Raw genomic sequence first — 22,071 nt, forward strand, 5'->3', positions numbered from 1 at the left:
TACAGTGAACGTTGTGTTAGGCACGGTACTTTAACCAGTAAAGAAGTATCCTTTTAATCAGTGAATACAAAAATGATATAAGATTAGATATATATCTCCTGAGTATCTGAGCGTATTTACTACATTATAAACGACATGTTTTTTCACTATGAACTGACTGATCAACACTGCAGATAGTGAATATATGTAGTAAGTATTATTTATAATGACTCACTCACTAGTGATGTAATTCTGTTGTGATAATATTGCTTCATTGGATAGACCTTACAAGCCATATGCAAATCATTTTCAATATTAATGTGAATATTTTGTAAATTTTATGAAATAACTGCACATATAAGCTACCTCAAGGAAATCGAGACCACATGTTGGTGTTGCAGGAGTTGTCTGCCATCGCCTGCGCCAGAACCACCGTCTTTCAGAATCCTGCAGTTCAAAGTGTGAAAATGCAAGAGATACATTGTGACCACGTGGAGCCTTTATATTCCATGTGCAGTCCATAGAATTTGGATACATTTCTGGGAAGTTTGGACTCTCTATCACTCCATGGAAACCACGAAGATCTAAGTTGCAAACTGAAATAGAATAAAACTTGAAATTAATCTTTGGAGATATGATCAGAGTTACGTGAAAAGTTATATACATTTTACAACACAGTTTCATGGATTCTGACAGCTTTGTGTAAACCACAATATAACAGTAGATACATGTATGTGATTACAATATTCTTCCATTTATTTTTACACTGTTGGTAGGTATGAGTCAGGAGTTTTGTGTCCAATGAGTTCTATAGAACATTTGTTACCATTACACTTATCAAAACAGTATATTGAAGTACAAATTATTTTTAATTATTGAGGCTTAAGTTCAACTGAACAGACACTAAAAAATTGTATGCAAAATAAGAAATAAAGATAGCAGATATCTCCACAGTACACAGAGAATACCAGGAAGCTTCTTATAAAACAACACTTACAACACAATAGGTACAAAACAAAGCATGAATTCACAGACAGGCAAGTTTTAAGAAATTTTCTCAGCTATGAAAAGCACAATATGTGACACCTTGAACTACTACTGTAGCACAATGTTATCTTAAACAGCTTTCACAAAACCTTAAGTGCTTCAAGACACTCTGATTCCTTTACCTTTCTCTTCATCAGTCCTCTAAACCTGACACTTGTGTGACCTGCTCATTTCCATCTTCCGCAATGACACATACTTTCCACCTTGCGGAAGGAACTAATAGTTCCAAAGAATAAGTGTAGCTTTTTCCACTTTTAAATGTGCCTACAAGCTGTAGATGGAATTTGGCCTCTTAAAGGTAACCTAGTTAGCCATTCTGTCTACTTGTCACTTCTGCCCAGCACATGACTGTCAAGATGGCCAATTGAGACTGTCTAAACCTGTTACCTAAAACAACTGTAACTGTGCTGGAAAATAATGCCCTTTTTTAAAAATAAAATTTGAAGGGAGGTTTCCTGTTTGAAGTTTAGATTTGTTCCACAAATGATTTGCTTGTGGCCACACTAGACCACTTCAGTCACTAAGCACTCAGTTTTTCTTGAAGGTTGTACTGTGTGGTTCTTATCATCTGCCTCATACAATTGCATTCTGTCCTTTCATAATTTTCTCAGTTCATCTGAAATCTCTACAGTTATACTATATGACATTTCTTCTGCCATTTGCTTAAAAAAGAGTATTAATACTATCTTTGTTCTCCGCCAGTTGCTTTAAAATTTTAATCAACTGCCTTCCTGTCTTCTTTCCTCATCATAAATTGTATTGTTGCAGTTGGATGATGTGAAATAAATAATGAGATTTCTTTTTCCTCTTCATTGTGCTGGTGATTTGGGCAGTCCCTCAATAGATAATTTCATTGTGGAGGATTCCCCACACCCTTCTAATCTGGATTCTTTTTATTTATGTTGGTTCTGATAATTCTTCTTTCAATTTTGAAATCCTGATCAGTTCTTTTTTCATTTCTAATTTGGAAAAGGGTTTCGCAAGCATAAGTGGCCCTTGGGAGAGATACAGATTTACAGTGCTGGGTTTTAGTATCTAATGACATATATTTCTTATTATACATTCACCAGAACAGAAGTTGGATCTTTTTTCATTTTTCTGGTTCTATTTATCCATATTTCTTTCTCATTTAAGCTATGCTCGATGACTTCTTCAATTTACTTAAACTGTTGAACTACATTAATTTTTTGATTGTTTATGAAGATTTTACTTATACAAAGGGGTTTCCACAGTGTGATTTCAGTTTTCTTGAAGGATACTTGTAATATATTTTAGGAGATTGATGATGTGGGCATGAACTTTTTCCATGTCAAGAGCAAAGTGTACTGATCAGTGCTGTGGATGGGCTGGATTCCCAAAGTCCTTCACCAAAAAGGGTGAAGTAAATAATCCAGAATTTGAACCCTGACAGCAATGCTACCATGTTGAATAATGCCTTTCGTGCAGCCACAGGACATTGTGTCATGACTCAAACTGTGTGCATTAGGCTGCATGATGCGCAACATCACTCCCGACATCCATGGCAAGGTCCATCTTTGCAACCACAACACCATGCAGTGCAGTACATATGGGCCCAAAAACATGCCAAATGGACCACTCAGGATTGGCATCACGTTCTCTACCAATGTGTCACATATATCTTCAACCAGAAAATCATAGGAGACATATTTGGAGGCAACCAGGTCAGGTTGAACGTCTTAGACACACTGCCACTGGTGGTCATGGAAGGCACCATAATGGCTGTACGATATGTGAATGCCATAGAGCAAACTTATCGGCAGCATACTGGTGAGGCACTCGTCTTCATGGACGACAATTTGTGCCCCGATCGTGCACATCTTGCCAATGATGTACTTCAGGATAATGAAATCGCTCAACTAGAGTGACCAGCATGTCCTCCAGACATGAACCCTATCGAACATGCCTGGGATGGATTGAAAAGGACTGTTTATGGACAACGTCATCCACCAACAACTCTGAGGGATCTATGACGAATGGTCACTGAGAAGTGGGACAATCTGGACCAACAGTGCCTTGATGAACTTGTTGATAGTATGCCACGACGAATACAGGCATGCATCAATGTGAGAGGACGTGATACTGGGTATTAGAGGTACTGGTGTTCACAGCAACCTGGACCACCACCTCTGAAGGTCTCGCTGTATGGTGGTACAACATACACTGTGTGGTTTTCATGAGCAATAAAAAGGATGGAAATGATGTTTATGTTGGTCTCTATGCCAATTTTCTGAAAAGAGTTCCGGAATTCTCAGAACCGAGGTGAGGCAAACTTTTTTTGATGTGTGTATTATTAATGCTGCAGCCATTTTCCTGTGTATAAACCATAATTGAGATATATTGCATTTTTCTGATTGATCACAGGAAATTATAACATGAACTGCATCACACACCCACAATCAAAAACAAATCTTTTATTTGTCTGTGGCAAGTAAACATAAATCAAAGTTTATCACTTTCCTAATTCACAGTAATGTTCTGTACTTTTTTAATTGTGATTGACTTGGAATAAGGAACCACCAAATTCATCAGACCAAATAAAGAGCTGCTCACATTAATTAATACCAGCATTAATATACAAGGCACCAAAATAACACCAATGACCATCTCATACGAGACTGGAAAAAGTGAATTTCCACTTTACGCCCACAGTATGCATTAAGGGAGCTATCAGGTATACACCGGGATTTTAAAAAAGAAAGATAACATTAACTGAAGGTGGAACTATCAAAAATGGTTCATAAATAAGAATGAAGCACATCAAACAAATTTCCATATTTTAAAAGTATGGGAATACTGAACATTTAATTTCATCTTTATCCCAAAAAATTTATTAAATAATAACTCTGTGTTTCCATAACTGTAAACAATTTATAAAAAAGGATAAAAGAATACAAAATAACTTGATAAATGTCATATTAAAATAGATTGATACTCACAGTAAAGAAGGCACGCTAAGTTGCAGACAGCAAAGGGGAAACAGAGAAACACATACCATTCACACACACGAGCAAGCACATCTCACGCACACATGACCGCCAACCACAGCAATTAAGGCTAGAATGCAACTAGCCAGAGAGATGGCAGCAACAATCTGGAGGGATCAGGCAAGGGGAAGGGATAGTAGTGTAGGAGTGGAGGGACAGAGAAATGCTGTCTGGCAGAGTGTGCAGGGATTGGAATGTCAACAGGTGCAGCTCCAGGAGGTTGTGGGGAAGGGAGCTCAGGAAAAGAGGAGCAAAAAGGAGAGGAATGGAGAAAGAAGGATGAGTGAATTGGCACAGAGCAGCAACCAAAGAAGCCATACTGGGCCATCCACGAATGCAGCCATGTAATTTACCAGTTCTGCTGCAACCATTGTACAGCTTTTTATATGGGTATAAATACCAACCAGCTGTCCACCAGGATGAATGGCCACTGCCAAACTGTGGAGAAGAGAAAAGTAGATCCCCCTGTGGCAAAACATACAGCTGAGCATAAAATGCTTGATTTCAGTGTCTGCTTCACTACCCGAGCCATCTGGAACCTCCCATTCACCGTCGGTTTTCTGAACTGTACAGATCAGAGTTAGCATTACAATACATACTCCACATCAGTAATTACCCTCGCCTCAACCCATGGTTACTTACACTCCTCACATCCTCTACACAACGGTTTCCACCCCTCTGTCCTATCATCACCTCCCTATTCTCATCTCCCACCTCCTTGTTTGCCATTCTCTGCCAATGCACCTGCCCATCTTTCCCTACTCATCTCCTTTTCCCCCCTCTTTTTTCCACCTTCCTGCCCACAAGCTCCTTACACTGTGCCTGTTGGCATTCTAGTCCCTGCACACTCTGCCAGAATGTGTTCCTCTGTCCCTCCACCCATACACTACTATCCCTTCCCCTTCCCTGCCCTCTCCAGATTGCTGCCGCCATCTCACATAATAGTTGCATTCTGGCCTGACCTGCTGGAGTTGACAGTCTTGTGTGCTTCTTACGTGTATGAATGGGGCGTGTTCCTCGGTTTCTCTTTTGCTGATGAAGGCTGTGGCTGAAAGCTTTGTGTAAGCGCCTTTTAATTGTGCCTATCCACAACTTAATATGTCTTCTTTACAGTAAGTAACAATCTATCTTTCCCTACAGTGTTGATATTCCTATGTGGAGTTTCCATTGTCTGACATATTCAGGTAACTATGCATAACATCAAATGTATTTCAGATAATTGTGGAAACTTAATACTAAATAAAACACCAATGAAAATTTCTGGGTGAAATGATACACAAAATAAAGAAAAGGCAATGACTCAACTGTAGCTGATTGATGTGTGGCACACAGAAATATGCAACAGAACACAGTATTCACATCAACTTTAAAGCTCTTGCTCTTTTTATGGCAAAAGTACACAGATTCACATGCACAAACACAGACACCCAAATGTACACACACATGACAAAAGTGTAAAAAATGATGTGTGTATGTTCCACCTACATAAAAATGAAAATACATTGCGGCATATGGAACGGATTACACACAGTGTATGTATAAATCTGTATAAGGCATCTATCATTTACATTAGTTTCAATTCGCAAGTGTATCACCACAATTTTGAAGCAATTTTTGTTTGCAAAAAACCATGGAATCAAAATAATGATCTCTGCAACTTCATACACAATCAATAGATGGCACTGGATTTGTGCAACTTTGTAGAGCTACGAGCATTTAAATATAAGCAAATAAGACCTTATTTTTCATGTCAAAGCAAATGGTCCTTACTGTTCAAATACACATCACACCACACATTCTTACTGACTGATGCACCAGATAAATGTTACATTAGTCCAGCTCATGGATTCAATATGGGTCTTAATCACTTCTCAGTCTTGTAATTCACTGCACTGCACTTTATACTACACAAAACCGTCTTGGAAGTATACCAAGTATCTTTCATATTCATAAAAAGGTACAGTTTGAGGAATTAATGTTTAAAATACTAATTTAATTTGGTTAGTATATCAACTAAAATAAATGGTATTATAATAGACTAAATAAAAAAAATCTCACCTGTGGTGACAAGAGAAAACATGTATAAAAATATGGAAATATGCAAAGTTTTGGGGTCTGGAGCATCTTCTTCTGGCAGTAACGATGAAGTGAAAAGAAGAGGGATGGATGAAAAGGACTGTTGAGGTTTATGAAATGGGAGAGCTTCACAAAATTAGGACAGGACCCCAGGTCAGGGGAGACTTACTGCATGGAGTAAGAAGGAATGTGTTGCCTTTTCATTCTGTTTAGCAAGTCTCCACAGACATGGGATTTATAACTCTCCACACTTCCTGACCTTCTTCAGTCTTTTCCTTCATTGCTCTTCCTTTCTCTTCATTCCTTTTGCCAGAAGAAGGAGCCACTGGCTCTGAAAGGTTGGGTATTTCCATATATTTTATATTTTTATATGCGTTTTCTCCTAGTGCTGCTTGATGAGTAGATTCCTTATCTATCCAATTAATTTCATTATCATGTATCTTACAACAAAGCTAACAACTTACTATTAAGAGGTCACTCCAATTGTATGTATAAGTGATGTATGGACTTGCATCTTGCTATTACTGAATTAATCCTCACCTTCTCACCTTTGTTAAAAAAAAATTTCAGTAAGACCTAATGTTTTCAAGCATCTGGTACAACTGGTCCACGGCATTGACAGAGACCTAAATCAACCTAAATCAATCTTCACAGCAGGCAGTATGAAGTACAGCACATCATGCTTACCAGTATCATACTTTGCGTGGAAGCCTCGACCACTACCACTGAAGTCAGACTTGAATGTAACAAACATGTGATTGGAAGATGATCGGATAAACGCTGGGTGTGAACTGGAACAATATGTTCCCAGGAGTCGGCCAGATGGGTCCTTTCCATCGCGAACCTGAAACAAAGTAATTAATGCAATGAATATACTGTATTTCAAACAGATATTTCTTCTGTGGGCGCACAGTACAGGACACATTATTGTGGGGATCTTACTACTTTCTACACACAGTATCACTCACATCCACAAATTCATCATTTTACCATAGTCAGGTTTCTACTACTGAACAATATCAGTACCATCCAAACTTATGAGTTAACCCCTTCCTGAAGGTACTGGAAAAAATGTGTGTGCAAGAAGCATAACTCTCTCACAATAAGATACTTATCATTAGGCAGTCTCAATTTGGATTTTAAAAGGACCTCTTCACAGAAAATGCCATTTCGCAACTCTCATGTTCGACTGCACAGAATCTAAATGACGAAATATTACCAAATGTTATCTTCCATGGCTTGTCAAAAGCGTTTCACTATGCATTTCACAGTATTCTCATCAAGATGCTCAATAATTGGAATGAATGGGATGCAGAATGTTGCATTAAGAAACTCAAGGAGAGTAAACAATGAAAGAGCACCTTCAAAATGAGGAATAATCACTACTGGTGTACCACAGTCAGTGATATTGGTGTTCTTGTGTAATATCTTCAGCTACATCTATACTCTACAAATCACCATGAAATGCATGGTGCAGGGTACATCCCACTATAGCAGCTAACAGAGTTTCTTCCCATTCCATTCATATATGGAGCAAAGGAAAAATGACTGTCTGAATGCCCCTTTGCATGCCCGAATTATTCTAATCTTATCCTCACAATCCCTATGTATGTGATACATAGGAGGTTGTAGTATATTCCTAGAATCATAATTTAAAGACAATCTTGAAACTTTATTAATAGACTTTCATAAGATAGAATGAGATGTTCACTCTGCAGCGGAGTTTCATTTCATAAGATAGTTTACATTTATTTTGAAGAGACTTCCAGTTAAGTTCCTTCACTATCTCTGTGGCAGTCTCCCATGGATCAAACAAACATGCGACCATTTGTGCTGCCCTCCTCTTTATACACTCAGTAACAACCCCCCCCCCCCTCCCCGGTTAGTCCTGTTTGGTATAGTTCCCACAAACTTCAGCAACATTCTACAACTCGCCAGAAAAAGGTTTTTAAGCAATCTCCTTTGTAGACTGATTGCACTTCCCCAGTATTCTACCAATAAACTGAAATGTACCACCTACTTTAACCACACCTGAGCCTAAGTGACCATTCCATTTCGTATCCCTACAATGTGTTACACGTAGATGTTTGTATGACTTGACCGATCCAACAGTGACTCACTCATACGTTACTGTCACAGGATACTATTTTTTTCCCCTCTCTCAATTTTGTGGAATGCACAGTTTTACATTTTTGAACATCTAGAGCAAGTTATCAATATTTCATCACTTTAAAGTGGACTGTGTTAAAGCTTTTAACCCTCTGACTGCTGGAGGCACTCCATCTGCTTGGCACGCTGAGGTGCCAAGACCTGCTGCGTAATCTGGCTACTTGCGCTAGGTGCCTGTCCCTCGGAGATGCCGCCAGAGTCGGAGAGGCCCATGCCACCCAACCTGCCCTGTGCTGAACACTTCTGGACTGATTACGACTCGCTCACAGCCAACATGAATTTTTGGCAACTTTGAGCTGTAATATCTCAGGCAATAGTTTTTTTAAAGAAATCAAATTTTGCCATCTCGTACAACTTTATGTGTTCTCTTCAGAATAATAATGAAAAGAATTTTACTAGCCATATTCAGCCAGAAAATTGTAGGTAAATCAGCCAAAAAAATTGACACCAAAAAAATTTCCAAGCTTGGATTCTTGCATCTCCTGAACTAATGCTACGACGGATGTGAAACTTGGCATGTAGCAACCTAACAACACAAGGTTCTTCAATATGAAGTTTCATTTCCACAGCACTTTCCAGTGCTGAATGAATTAAGCACAAAATTGAAGATTTTGTAAAAACATCAAAAATGCGGTATTTTCATTCTGATTTTGCTAAAAATCTATGCTCTGTAAAACATACCTAGCTGTATAACTGGAATGAAAGTTGGGCACAAAAAACAGGCTTGAAAACAATGTAAACTTCGGATTTGCATATCTATAGTTCAATTCTTTTATCTTGGCGCCTCGCGCATACCCGCCCAGATGTGGGAGATTGCTGCGTTGCCAGTTGCAAACGACGCACGCGCCAAGAGAAGCAGCGCCGTAGTACAGTATAGTTCGTAAACTTACGTTTAGGGGGGAGCGCGCACTTTATGAAGTAAAGTAGCCACGGCCGCATTAACCCTTTCGCTGCTACAGAGACATGTTCCCCGCATTCCGTGCTATGCGCGAATTTGTCATCACTGCACTGCTCGTCTGTGCAGACACATGGTTTTCCAACTGCTTTGACACACTTATCATTCGATTTCACAAAAACTATTTGGACTCAAAATTATAAAAACCATAAACATATTATGATTATAATGAAGAGACAAAGCACTAGAAATTTCAAAAAATTACATTCAAACGAATAAAATTCATGAAGTAAGACACTTCAATACTGTTTTTAAATAAAGAAAATATTAAGCTCAAAACAAGGTTTGAACCCGGAGCCATTCGCGTAGCAGCCAAATACCTTAACCATTACACTAACGCAGCTTATCATTCAATAGGATTCCTCTCCAGCATGCACCAAGAGAAGCAGCGCCATAGTATAGTATAGATCGCAAACTCACATTTAGGGGGGAGCGTGCAGTTTATGAAGTAAAGTCAATACCGACAAACACTGTTGGTATGACTATGAATTACTCACATTTTGTCTAAGTACAATAGGAAATAAACAATTACTGCTGTTCTTTATTGTGAAAAAGCGGTTCGTGAGAATGATACAAACACCTTTCCTTGCTATCGCCTGAATTAGGAGGCTTATTGATTGTTCGGTTTAATTAATTAATAGAATATGAAACAACTGGTATAAAGAATGCTTTTTCCAAACTTTCTACTAAAGGAAGTCTGCTATCAAGACATTTCTTTTGTACAATTACTGTATTTATGACTGAATGTTTCTAAAACTGAAGGCACTCGTTTGTGCTCTGCACTGCTGTCAAGCTCTGGCAACATCATTGTCTGTTCATTGGCTGACTGTGTTTTGTGACATCAGATGCACAGAGCGAACCTAAACTGGGATGCAGGCGTAAATGACGCGCACTTTAGTAGAGTGAATGCATGATGAAAATGAAATTTAGAGTGCAATAGATTGACAGCACAACGATAATGAATAAAAATTTTTATTTCCCTACTATTTTCCAATAATCTACAAATTAGTCAAAAAGATGTTGATTTTTATGAAAAGGTGAAAGCAACATATGTTCGATACTTCTTTTAGAAATACCATTTTCCATTAATTTGTTCAAAGCCAGTCTCATTCAAACAACAAATTTTAAGCCCCCCACCCTACCCAGAACAATGATCTTATTTTCCAATATTGGCTAGCAACAGATGCAAAGTAGCAATAAAAATTGCACTGAGAACAGAGTTTTAACTTTGGAATGTTGTTTCTAGTTGATCAAAGGTGTTTAAACCAGTTATGGAAGACAAGTTTTGTACAAGCAGACCAAACGTGATCTATATCTGTACTACTAAGAATAAAAGAAAGAATATAAATGTCCATGTTATGTGTTAATAATTTAAATGTATCATACATAGATTAATATATGGGTTTTGTTATATTGGCGCAATGTACTCAGTGTAATAACATTTGCCACAGTACAGATATTGCGCCATATCAATCACCAAGTAAGTTCATTTGCCAGTAAACTGCTCCATATGAAGAAGTCAGGCTTCGTTTTAATAGTTTTACACCTGCTGCAACTATTTCCCATCCTTCTTTTCGATCCATGCATTGGACTGGCACTGGAGAAGTTAAAAGTAGATTTATATTTTTTTTACATTTTTGCCTTTTTTTTTTAGTAATTCATTCAGAAGCATCAATAAATTTTCTCAGATTTAGTTCCCAATGATTAATAATGCGTCTTTGTATGATAAAGTCTCAAAGTAGGGTGCAACACATAATGGAATGTTGCAAGTTTCGCACTAGTATCTAGTTTCCCGCCGTACTTTCTGTTTAGTGCAAACAACGGAGCTGCACGATAGTGTACTTTTCTGTGAATGTTCACACACATTAACAGGCAGAAAATGTCTCCCTGTGAATTGCAGAGGATTCTTGTCATCATGGTGCCTTCCCCTCCCAGCTTTTTTCTGTTCTGTAGCATATTTTTCTACACTCTCCCTTATGAGAGAAAGGTGAAACTCTGCGAATGCCATTTTTCACCCTGTTACTGACCGGTGGAGAGTACGGGCATTTAGAATGCACAAATCCAGAGTGTGAAAAAATATTTCTTGTACCATTTCACAGTCTTACACACTGATCCCACTGAGCTCAGTAATATGTCACAACGGTCAACTGCACCCATACTCGAACTGTAATCTACAATACAATGCAATTTATTTTATTTTTTCACCAGTATTTCTGTCAGTCTTCTATGTTTCAAACATTTGTGCTATGTGACTTGTGGTCAACGTGCACACCTCTCTCTTATCACACCACTTGATAGCAAGTACCTCGTCAGTGGACTTAAACTCAGTTTCTCCCTGTTTAAATTTCTTCTGCAGTTTTGGCATGTTGCGTGTATTCTTATGAACAGTATTACATGCAGCTGTTCCATGGTTGTGAAGCCAGAGGAACATATACAATATGACACAGTCCCATAAGAGTTGCCACTATGTTGCCATTTTTTCCCAAATTGTGGATCCCAATTTCTGCTATTGAACCTGTATATACAATAAAATCCAAAATATACCCAGTCTGACATTCAAACAGTACAAATGTCTTTATTCGGGATCTACTTTGTTTGGTTGGAATAAACTGCTTAAAAGATAATCGTCCTTTGAAGAGCAAGAGACTTTCATCTATACAAAGCTTGTGAAGTGGGCAAAATGAATTACGAAACATCTGATGAACATTGTCAACATTCGTCCTAATTTTAAATAGACTGTCGCCTTCAGTACCCACAGAGTTATCACTGAAGTGTAACATTCTCAGAAGTAGACAAAAATGGTCTTAGGACATAATTTCGCTAAAAACTGCTGTGTTCAAAACTGTATCTCTGGACCAATAATCACTTAAGTTTAACTTCTTAACTCATGCCATTAGAAGGCAAATAGCAACAAAACAATATATTTCCTCAAATCCAGTGTCTTTCCACATTGACAATCGAGAATTCACAGATTCTGTAGTATTTTCTCTGGAATAAATGTAAAAACGATTTGTTTCGTCTGCAATAAATTGCGACAGTTCTTGAGACATAAATATCACAAAAAAATGAAAGAATGCTTGGGTGAGTATCTAATTGACATTCGTGTCCTGAACTTGAGTCATCAAAGTAATGGTTTAATGGCTGGAAGTCAGTTTCTTTCCAGTCAAATGTGTCACTAAAGCGCGCTCTTTTCCGAACCGTTTCACTGTCACTTTCTGATTCCTCGGGTTCAGAGAAACTTCTGACTGTCATTCTTGCTCTCCCCTCTGATGTAAAGGGCTGAGGACTACAGCTTTGAGATTATGTTGAAGAATCATCACTGCTAGAAACATCAGAAAATTCATGTTCACTGTCGCTCCTAGTGAGCATATCCAGGATTTCTTTATCTGTGCAACCATAGTGACGTGACATTTCTCATGTAAAAAACAAGAAAACTGACAAAAACACAGGAATCAAAGTCGAATTCTGCAAAGAGGGAACACAGCAACAAACATATACGCACCCTCAAACTATACAGTCGGACCACTGAACAGCTACTGGAAGAACAGGGTGGAAAGACAGTTGTGCACGTTTACACATCTGTAGTGCTCAGGTAGTTGTGACTCAGCGTGCCTAAACTCGTCCCTAGCAGTGGAAAGGCTGGTGGCATGGTATGCGTCAACACATCCTTAGCGCTGTAGAGAAGACCCAAGGGCTGCGCATACACACGTCAGGTACGCCAGGCGAAACTGCGAGGTATGACGAGTTAACACGTCCCCAGCAGTCAAAAGGTTAATAAGATCTGACTGAATATTTATGTAGCTTCTTTTAGACAGTATTTCATTACAGATAACTGCATCATTTCCAAAAAGTCAATGGTTACTATTGTCTGCAATGTCATTAAATATAACACATAAACAGCAAGAGTCCCAACACACTTCTCTGGGGTACACCTAAAGTTACTTCTACATCTAATGAGAACTCTACATCCAAGACAACATGCTGTGTCCTCCTTACCAAACAGTCCTTGATCCAGTCACAAATATCACATGATACCCCATATCATTGTACTTTTGACAATAAGCATAGCAGTGGTACTTAGTCAAATGCTTTTCAGAGGTCAAGATGTACTGCATCTACATGCTAACCTTGCTCCAAAGCTTTCAGTATTTCAAGTGAGAAAAATGCAAGCTCTGTTTTACACGATCTGTGTTTTTGCAATCCATTCTGGTTGGCAGTGAGGAGGTCATTCTGTTCAAGATACCTCATTATGTTTGAGATGAGAATATGTTCTAAGATTCTACAACAAAAAGGTGTCAAGGATATTGGGTGGTAGTTTTCTGGATCCCTTCTGCTGTTCTTCTTGTAGATGGGTGTGGTTTGCACATTTTTCCAAGAATTGGACAAGTTTTTTTGTTTCAAGTATCCACAATATATTATAGTTAAAAGAGGGGCTAACTCAGCCACAAACTCAGTATAGAATCTGACAGGGATTCCTTCGGGCCCTGGAGCTTCATTTAATTTTAGTGATTTCAGTGGTCTCTCAACACTGTTGACACTAGTACTTATTTCATGAAGATTAAGTTGGGGAAATTCTCTTGGCTTTTGCTTTGTAAAGGAATATTTGAAAACAGAGCTAAGCATTTCTGCTTTTGCTTTACTATCCTCAATTTCAGTTCCTGTCTCATTCACTAGCACCTTGACACTAACTTTGGTGCCACTAACAGCCCTTAGATATGACCAGAATTTCTTTGGGATTTGTGAAATATCATTTGACAATATTCTGCTATGGTAGCGATTGAAGACATCACGTATTGCTCTTTTGACAGCCAAACATGTTTCATTCAGCATCTCTCTACTATAGCCCTATGCTTTGTTTTACACCTATTACAAAGAAATTTCTGTTTCTTTAGAAGTTTCTTTGCAGAGACTATATACCATGGAGGTGGTCTACATGCTCCTGCCCTGTGCTGAAAGTTTCAAGTTCCTCATTGATATATGATGCTTCTGATTTTTTTATCTAGTTTACTGAACATACATATCTTTCTGCTTGTTTTAGTTGTCCTTGGTACCTTGGTAATAATTGTTGCCACAACTGCATCATATTCACTGATATCAGATTCAATCTGGACATCCTCAAAGAGCTCAAATCTATTTGTTTCCATTAGATCTGATATATTTTCATCATGAGTAGTATTCTTAACTATCTGTTCTCAGTAGTTTTCAGATAAGGTATTTAGTAATGTTTCACATGATGTCTTATCATGTTCACCACTAGCAAAACTGTAATTTGTCCCAATTAATTGTTGGATGATTACAGTCTCCATACAAATAAATGTGCACATTGCATGGATTTTTTACTTAGCTGTTTCTTTGCAGATTTCAGCAAACGCATGCTGAAGAAGAAGAAGACTGCAATGTGAGTTTACCTCAGTTAAAGTCATTAAATGCGCTGTGTCAACAAAGCACATCTTCTGCCTGTAGCAGCTAATGACATAAATGATATTCCAACATACACTGAAGTGCCACAGAAACTGATATAGGTAGTGACACGTAAACAGGCAGAATACAGCACTGCTGTCAGGAATGCTATATAACACAAGAAGTGTCTTATGTAGTTGTTAGATCAGTTACTGCTGCTACAGTGGCAGGTTATCAAGATTTAAATGAGTTTGAACGTGGCGTTATATATAACACAAGAAGTGTCTTATGTAGTTGTTAGATCAGTTACTGCTGCTACAGTGGCAGGTTATCAAGATTTAAATGAGTTTGAACGTGGCGTTATAGTTGGCGCATGAGACACAGCATCTCCGAGGTAGCAATGAAGTGCAGATTTTCCCATATGACCATTTCATGAGTGTACTGTTAATATCAGGAATCCAGTAAAACATCAAATTCTGACACGGGCGTGGCCAGAAAAAGATTCTGCAAGAACAGGACCAATGACAATTGAAGGGAATGTTAAATGTGGCAGAAGTGCAACTTTCTGCAAATTGTTGTAGATTTCAATGCTGGTACATCAACAAGTGTCAGCATGTGAACCGTTCAATGACCAATGACAATTGAAGGGAATGTTAAATGTGACAGAAGTGCAACTTTCTGCAAATTGTTGTAGATTTCAATGCTGGTACATCAACAAGTATCAGCATGTGAACCGTTCAATGAAACATCATCGATTTGGGCTTTCAGAGCCAAAAGCTGACCACACCAGTAGAAATAATTCTTGAGGTTAAATCAATAAATAAAACATAATATTTTAAATTCTTAGGCGTTAATACATATAAGAACATGAACTGGTGTTAACATGTTACAGATCTACAAATTCTCAGCTCTGCTGGTTTAACATTACAGATACAAGATTCTGGATGTGAAAATGTAAAAAAGTTTCTATTTTCATTCACTAACATCTTTTGGCATCATATTCTGAGATAACCTATCATTCAGGAAAAATGTGTTTGTCACAGACGAGTGAGTAATAAGGACAATGTGTGGTGTTCACACTAGAACTTCTTCTTAAACAGTTGGTTGTGCTGTCAATGTCATCACAGTATATTTCAACCCTTATGAAGTTTGTTTGTCAATAACCAAACACAGATTGAAAATAATTTAACTTTCATAAATGTAATGTTACCAGGAGAAATTATTAACACTATACATTACTCAGTCATAGTGTGGTACAGAAGGTAGTTAGATATTCCACTCTAAAAATCCAATGAATAAAGAATTTAATGGATAGTAAAATTGACTTCAAACACAACAAGAAATAATTTCTACTTGACAACTCCTACTCTATAGAGGAATTCCTGAATGTGTGTAGTATGATTTTTGTTCGTTTGTGTGAATGTGTGTGTAAGAAAGGGAGAATAAATATAATTCACCATTATATGCATGTAGAAAAAGAAGAAAACCCTTAAGAAATATGTGAATGGCCAGCATGTTGCCATTCTTCCAATGAAAATATATACTATAATATTATACAACTGTCTCATTCCGTATCATAGTAAGAGGTTGCAATTATGTCCGCAGAATATCCAAATAACTAACTCCGTGCTTCTATGGAAAAGTTTTGGTTTGCTGTGAAAATGTAGTCATCCTCTATCTTTGGATTGCATGATACAAATTTTTTGTCATTCATTTGTTACCCATGAGGATGAGGCATCCAAGCTGTAACTTTACACAATGTATACCAGTTAGTCCATTAACTGATAACCAACAATCATTTCCATAAGGCTGTGGCCTCAATTTTCTCTAGTCCCATTCATTGCCACATCCTTCCCCCTCTCCTCTGATCTTTTCTGCTATACTAAAAAGGTAATGCAAGTCCAAGCTTATGGAAATGAAACTCCTTATCCTAGAGTTACATTTGGGAGGGAAAAAAAACGATGAAGTAGCCATCAGAGGCATTCAGAAAATTGGAAGAGATTCATTACAGATATAAGTAGAAGATTATATGGAATAAAACACAAAAAATGGCAATGAACACAATAGTTTAATGAATCTGTTTCCAGGAGATACTTTACTACTGCATTATCCATACTATTCTAATGACTCACTTTTAGTCTTACATCAAGAAATACAACAATACTTTGGAAACAAATTCTAGCACCAATGTGAGGAATCTTTCTTTCCATTTGGCCCAGCAGCACATCCAGTTTCAGACTTTGCCCTTCATGTAATCATGAATCTTCATATCCAACGTAATATCCTTTCAAACACTTCTTCACAAAATACCTCAATAACACACCAAGTATAATTAGTGGTAAATCAACCACTACATGCCCATCTTCCAGCAATTACATGACAATGTCATTAGAGATGGACCACAAGCTTGGACTGGGGAAAGATGGGAAAGGACATCAACCATGACCTTCTGGAAGGATATGCTTTAAGCATTTAAAGGATTGATGGAAAACTGGGATGGCTCTCGGCCAATAAACTTGTTCATTCTCCAATAAACAGATTCCAGTCATAAAATGTGATTCTGCCATGCCTACATGTGATGAAGCAAGCTGGGATCTTTTTACTTCCCTTCTTGTTTTGTCATCTGACTCCTTAAATTATTTTTTTTTGACTAATTATCATTAACATATGTGAGTATAATCTGCATTTCCATAAAAGAGAAAAGTTGGCCATCAGTCTTAAAAAATATAACACCAGGTCCAGTTTTGTGCTTAGTTTTGTGTATGTCATCAATATCCTAATTTATTTTGACTATTCCTAGCTAGTATCTTTCATTATAGGATGAAATGAATGATTGTTTCGTAACTTAAATCCTATTGTTGACGTATAAAGAAATATAAATTCTGTACTAATCATTAACATTTGGAAGACAAAACACTGGCATTCTTTAAGTATTTATTTGGCTCTATTCGAAAACATATTAGCAAAGCCAGCTCTTAATTAATTCCAAAGTACTTACCAGTTTTGTCAAAACTATTGTTTGTGTAAGTACATCTGTTAATTTCATCATTTAAACAAATAATTTGGCTTAGCCATCGTAGTATAAGAAACTGTTAAAAACCAATATTTCAACGTATTCAGTTAATGTAATGAGTTATGTTTTAATTGTAATTTCTGTAAAGTAAACATCAAACAATGTATAGTTTCAGTACCCATTATTATGGTGATATATAAAGGCTCAATTTTTGGTCGTGAGACCATGAGTCCACGCCCGATTTTCAGACATGAAACCTGTATTGGTTAGGTCAACAACAATGCATCAACTTAACTGTGAAACAAGTGTAACACAAATAGGCCACGTGTTAAAACAATGACAGTGTCTGTTCAATATTTTCCGTATTATTCTGCAAGAACTGTGAACTGCATGGTTAGGTTTTTTCTGCTCACATATATTAAACAGTAAACTATTGTAGCAGATTGATGATGACTGCCTCCAACCTATTAATGAGGCTTATCAAAATTCGCCAATAGATAACTGGCCATATAACTGTGTAATATAGGGGGGTTGTGAACAGTGAAAGTAAAGAACTGTGAAATTCAGCTGTGCAACTGTTGGCTACATAATTTACAGTAGTCAGTGTTGAACTTCCATCCCCCATTTTTCAACCAGTATAACAACGCAGTATGTTGACACCTAGGACTATCAACAAGATAATAATGCAGAATACCTATCTAAAGCTGCCATAATTTGTCATTGAATTCAATATGTTTTTGAGTAACAAATTTCTTCAGTCATGACAACATAAAGAAGGAAGAGGTAGCTAAAGCTAATAAATAACATGGACATTCAAATAATTACTACTTAAAATCTCTCAGTTTTCCCACTGGCGTAGCACCTTTAATTCTGCTATTTATTTTATTTTTCCACTCACTTCTAGACTCTTTTTATTTATTTATTTCATCCACTTGCATAGTGCTCCATTATTGTTATTTTATCCTTTGCAAAACAACTGATATTAAGAAAATCTTTCATATGCCAAAAAATTCTTCTCACTATCCATGCTTTGATTGCTTTTAAGTTTCTGTTTCTGTCACGAACTATGCAAACACTCCTGAAGAATGTTTTTCCAGATTTGCTTTCCATTAACTTTCAGCAAATGAGACTATTCTCGCACAAATATTTCTCACAATTATTTTTTAATGTAAACTGTAGCATATTCTTTCTTCGTATATGATGATGGCATCAGCTATTTCATACACTTTTAGCTGCAGGCCATTCAATGCTATATTGTACCATTTCTAAATGTTACAATCTGTGACTACTAATTTGCAAAGTCCTGCATGTGTCACATCATCAAGATAAGTAGAGAATTTTTTAATTCAGACATTTTTTTATTTTTGTTTTTGAAAGAGAAGGAAGCTTGCAAGCCTTTATAAACTTTAGATGAATTTCTACTGGGATCCAGCAAAAACATAATTTTTTACTGTGCTTATTTCATTTCAACTACCTGAATAAAAAGCACACAACACAATTTGATTTCTCCTCAGAACATTGCAGAAGATGACCAAGTCTATCACCAGATATTACAAACAAATGCAGCTGACAACTCAGCTATACACCCTGGAAATGTCATCAACTGCATAACTATCTTAAAAACATATATAAACAAAGACATTCTGCAGACAGAAGTTGAAAATTAGTGAACAATGTTGATCGACTCATATCAATTCAGAAAAGTAAAATTCCAAATATATCCACAGCATTTTTGTGACAGTCAATAAAATTTTCTCCTTGTTTTTGTGGTCGTAGCATATAACACAATACTTATCTGTGTTCAAATTCATACTACTGTGGTACAGAAATTAATTATCTAACAATTCGAGCTCTATGGATACCTCTTCTTTGTTTGACCATCACAACTCAAATAGGCAGAAATGGTTCTCCCAATTGCAATTGATATTCTAAGTCTTAATTAAAGTTCATTTCTTCTTCTGAAAGCCTTTCTTGTATTTGTCATCTTCTCACCTGTCTCTCAGTACACGTAATTAAAATTCCATTTTTAACATTTGTTTGGTTGCCCATCTTCCTTTCACAGTAGCTTTTATATTTTAATTATCATTTTCCTTGTCTTCCCAAGTGGTAAGTCAGCCCTGACCTGGGGTTCTGGGCAACTTTTCTGAACCCTACACCTTTTCCTAAGCCCCACGAGTCCTTTTCCTTCTCCCGCCTTGGTGAGTAGATTTTTTTATGTATCCAATTACATTACATTGCAGTACCGTTTTTTATATGTGTGTTCTAACGCTGCCATTTGGCAAGTAAATTTTTTATCGATCTCATTACTTATATTTTCAAAATGGATTTTTGTTGATTTATTGCCGTAGATGAAGTCTTATTTTGTATTGTAATTGTATTGTAATTGGAATACATTTGTGCAGGAAAGAACCTTGGGGTCAGCGATAATGGTTTGGGAATGTCATAAGGTTTGACTAAGATGCTACACAGGTTAGGAGGGTGACAGTGGATGGTGTGAGGAGGATATCAGGGAGGGAGGATCTCATTTCTGGGCTTGACTTGAGAAAACCATAGTGTTGATGGAATAAATTTCAAAGCGTTCAAGACCTGAGTAGTGATGAATCAAAAGTGGGTGCTTCTGACAGTTTTGGAAGTGGGAACTATACACTATGTAATCAAAAGTATCCGGACACCTGGCTGAAAATGACTTACAAGTTTGTGGCGCCCTCCATCGGTAATTCTGGAATTTGATATGTTGTTGGCCCACCCTTAGCCTTGATGACAGCTTCTACTCTCGCAAGCATATGTTCCATCAGGTGCACGGAGGTTTCTTTGGGAATGGCAGCCCATTCTTCGGGGAGTGCTGCACTGAGGAGTGGTATTGCTGTCAGTTGGTGAGAACTGTCACGAAGTCGGCGTTCCAAAACATCCCAAAGATGTTCTATAAAATTCAGGTAAGGACTCTGCACAGGCCAGTCCATTACAGGGATATTACTGTCATGTAACCACTCCACCCACCACAAGCCGTGCATTATGACCTGGTGCTTGATAATGCTGAAAGAAGCAATCGTCATCCACGAATTGCTCTTCGACAGTGGGAAGCAAGAAGGTGCTTAAAACATCAATTTAGGCATGTGCTGTGAGAGTGACATGCAAAACAACAAGGGGTGCAAGCCCCCTCCATGAAAAACACAACCACACCATAACACTATCGCCTCCGAGTTTTGCTGTTGGAACTACACACACTGGCAGATGACATTCACCGGGCATTCGCCATACCCACACCCTGCCATCAGATCGCCACATTGTGTACCATGATTTGTCACTCCACACAATGTTTTTCCACTGTTCAATCATCCAATGTTTACACTTGTTACACCAAGTGCTTGGCATTTACCAGCGTGATGTGTGGCTTATGAGCAGCCGCTCAACCATGAAATCCAAGTTTTCTCACCTCCTGCCTAACTGTCATAGTATTTCTACATCTACATCTACATCATTACTCTGCTATTCACAATAAGTGCGTGGCAGAGGGTTCAAGGAACCACACCCAAGCTGTCTCTCTATCATTCCATTCTTGAACGGTGTATGGGAAAAACGAGCACTCAAATTTTTCTGTGCGAGCCCTGATTTCTGTTATTTTATCGTGACGATCATTTCTCCCTATGTAGGTGGGTACCAACAGAATGTTTTCGCAATCAGAGTTGAAAACTGGTGATTGAAATGTCATTAGAAGATCCCATAGCAAGAAAAAACGCCTTCATTTTAATGCTTGCCACTCCAATTCATGTATCATGTTTGTGGCACTATCTCTTCTATTTTGTGATAATACAAAATAAGCTGCCCTTCTTTGTACTTTTTCTATGTCATCTGTCAGTCCCACCTGATGCAGATCCCACACCGCACAGCAATACTCCAGAATAGGCCAGACAGGTGTAGTGTAAGCAGGCTCTTTAGTAGACCTATTGCACCTTCTAAGTGCTCTGCCACTGAATCACAGTCTTTTTTTGCTCTACTAACAACATTATCTATGTGACGAATCCAATTTAGGTTATTTGTAATCCCCAAGTATTTAGTTGAATTTACAGCCTTCAGAATTATGTTACTTATCGCATAATTGAAATTTAGTGGATTCCTTTTAGTATTCATGGGAATAACATCACACTTTTCTTCATTCAGGTCAACTGGCACTTTTTGCGCCATACAGATATCTTGTCTAAATCATTTCGCAATTTGTTTCGGTCATCTGATGGCTACACAAGATGGTAAATGGCAGCATCATCTGCAAACAATCTAAGATGGCTACTCAGATTGTCTCCTATGTTGTTAAGATAGATTAGGAACAGTAACATTTCCTTGGGGCAGTGGATTCTGATGCAGTTTCAAATTCCTGTGTGATGGTCTCGATAGATGTCTACCTATTACACATTACGACCCTCTTCAACTGT

At 37.6% G+C, this 22,071-nt stretch overlaps 1 protein-coding gene across 1 annotated transcript in view; it reads right to left on the bottom strand.

Moving 5' to 3' along the window:
• Positions 1-22,071, bottom strand: part of LOC126419763 (cubilin-like) — a 753,686-nt gene that overhangs the window by 467,510 nt on the left and 264,105 nt on the right. Inside the window, exons 27-28 of the mRNA XM_050086938.1 lie at positions 6,795-6,951; positions 346-575 (exon numbers count right to left, since the gene is read on the bottom strand). Coding sequence (XP_049942895.1) covers positions 346-575; positions 6,795-6,951 — 387 coding nt within the window. The remainder of the gene's footprint in view (positions 1-345; positions 576-6,794; positions 6,952-22,071) is intronic.

The sequence above is a fragment of the Schistocerca serialis genome, chromosome 9, assembly GCF_023864345.2.
Source record: "Schistocerca serialis cubense isolate TAMUIC-IGC-003099 chromosome 9, iqSchSeri2.2, whole genome shotgun sequence".
Taxonomy (NCBI): domain Eukaryota; kingdom Metazoa; phylum Arthropoda; class Insecta; order Orthoptera; family Acrididae; genus Schistocerca; species Schistocerca serialis.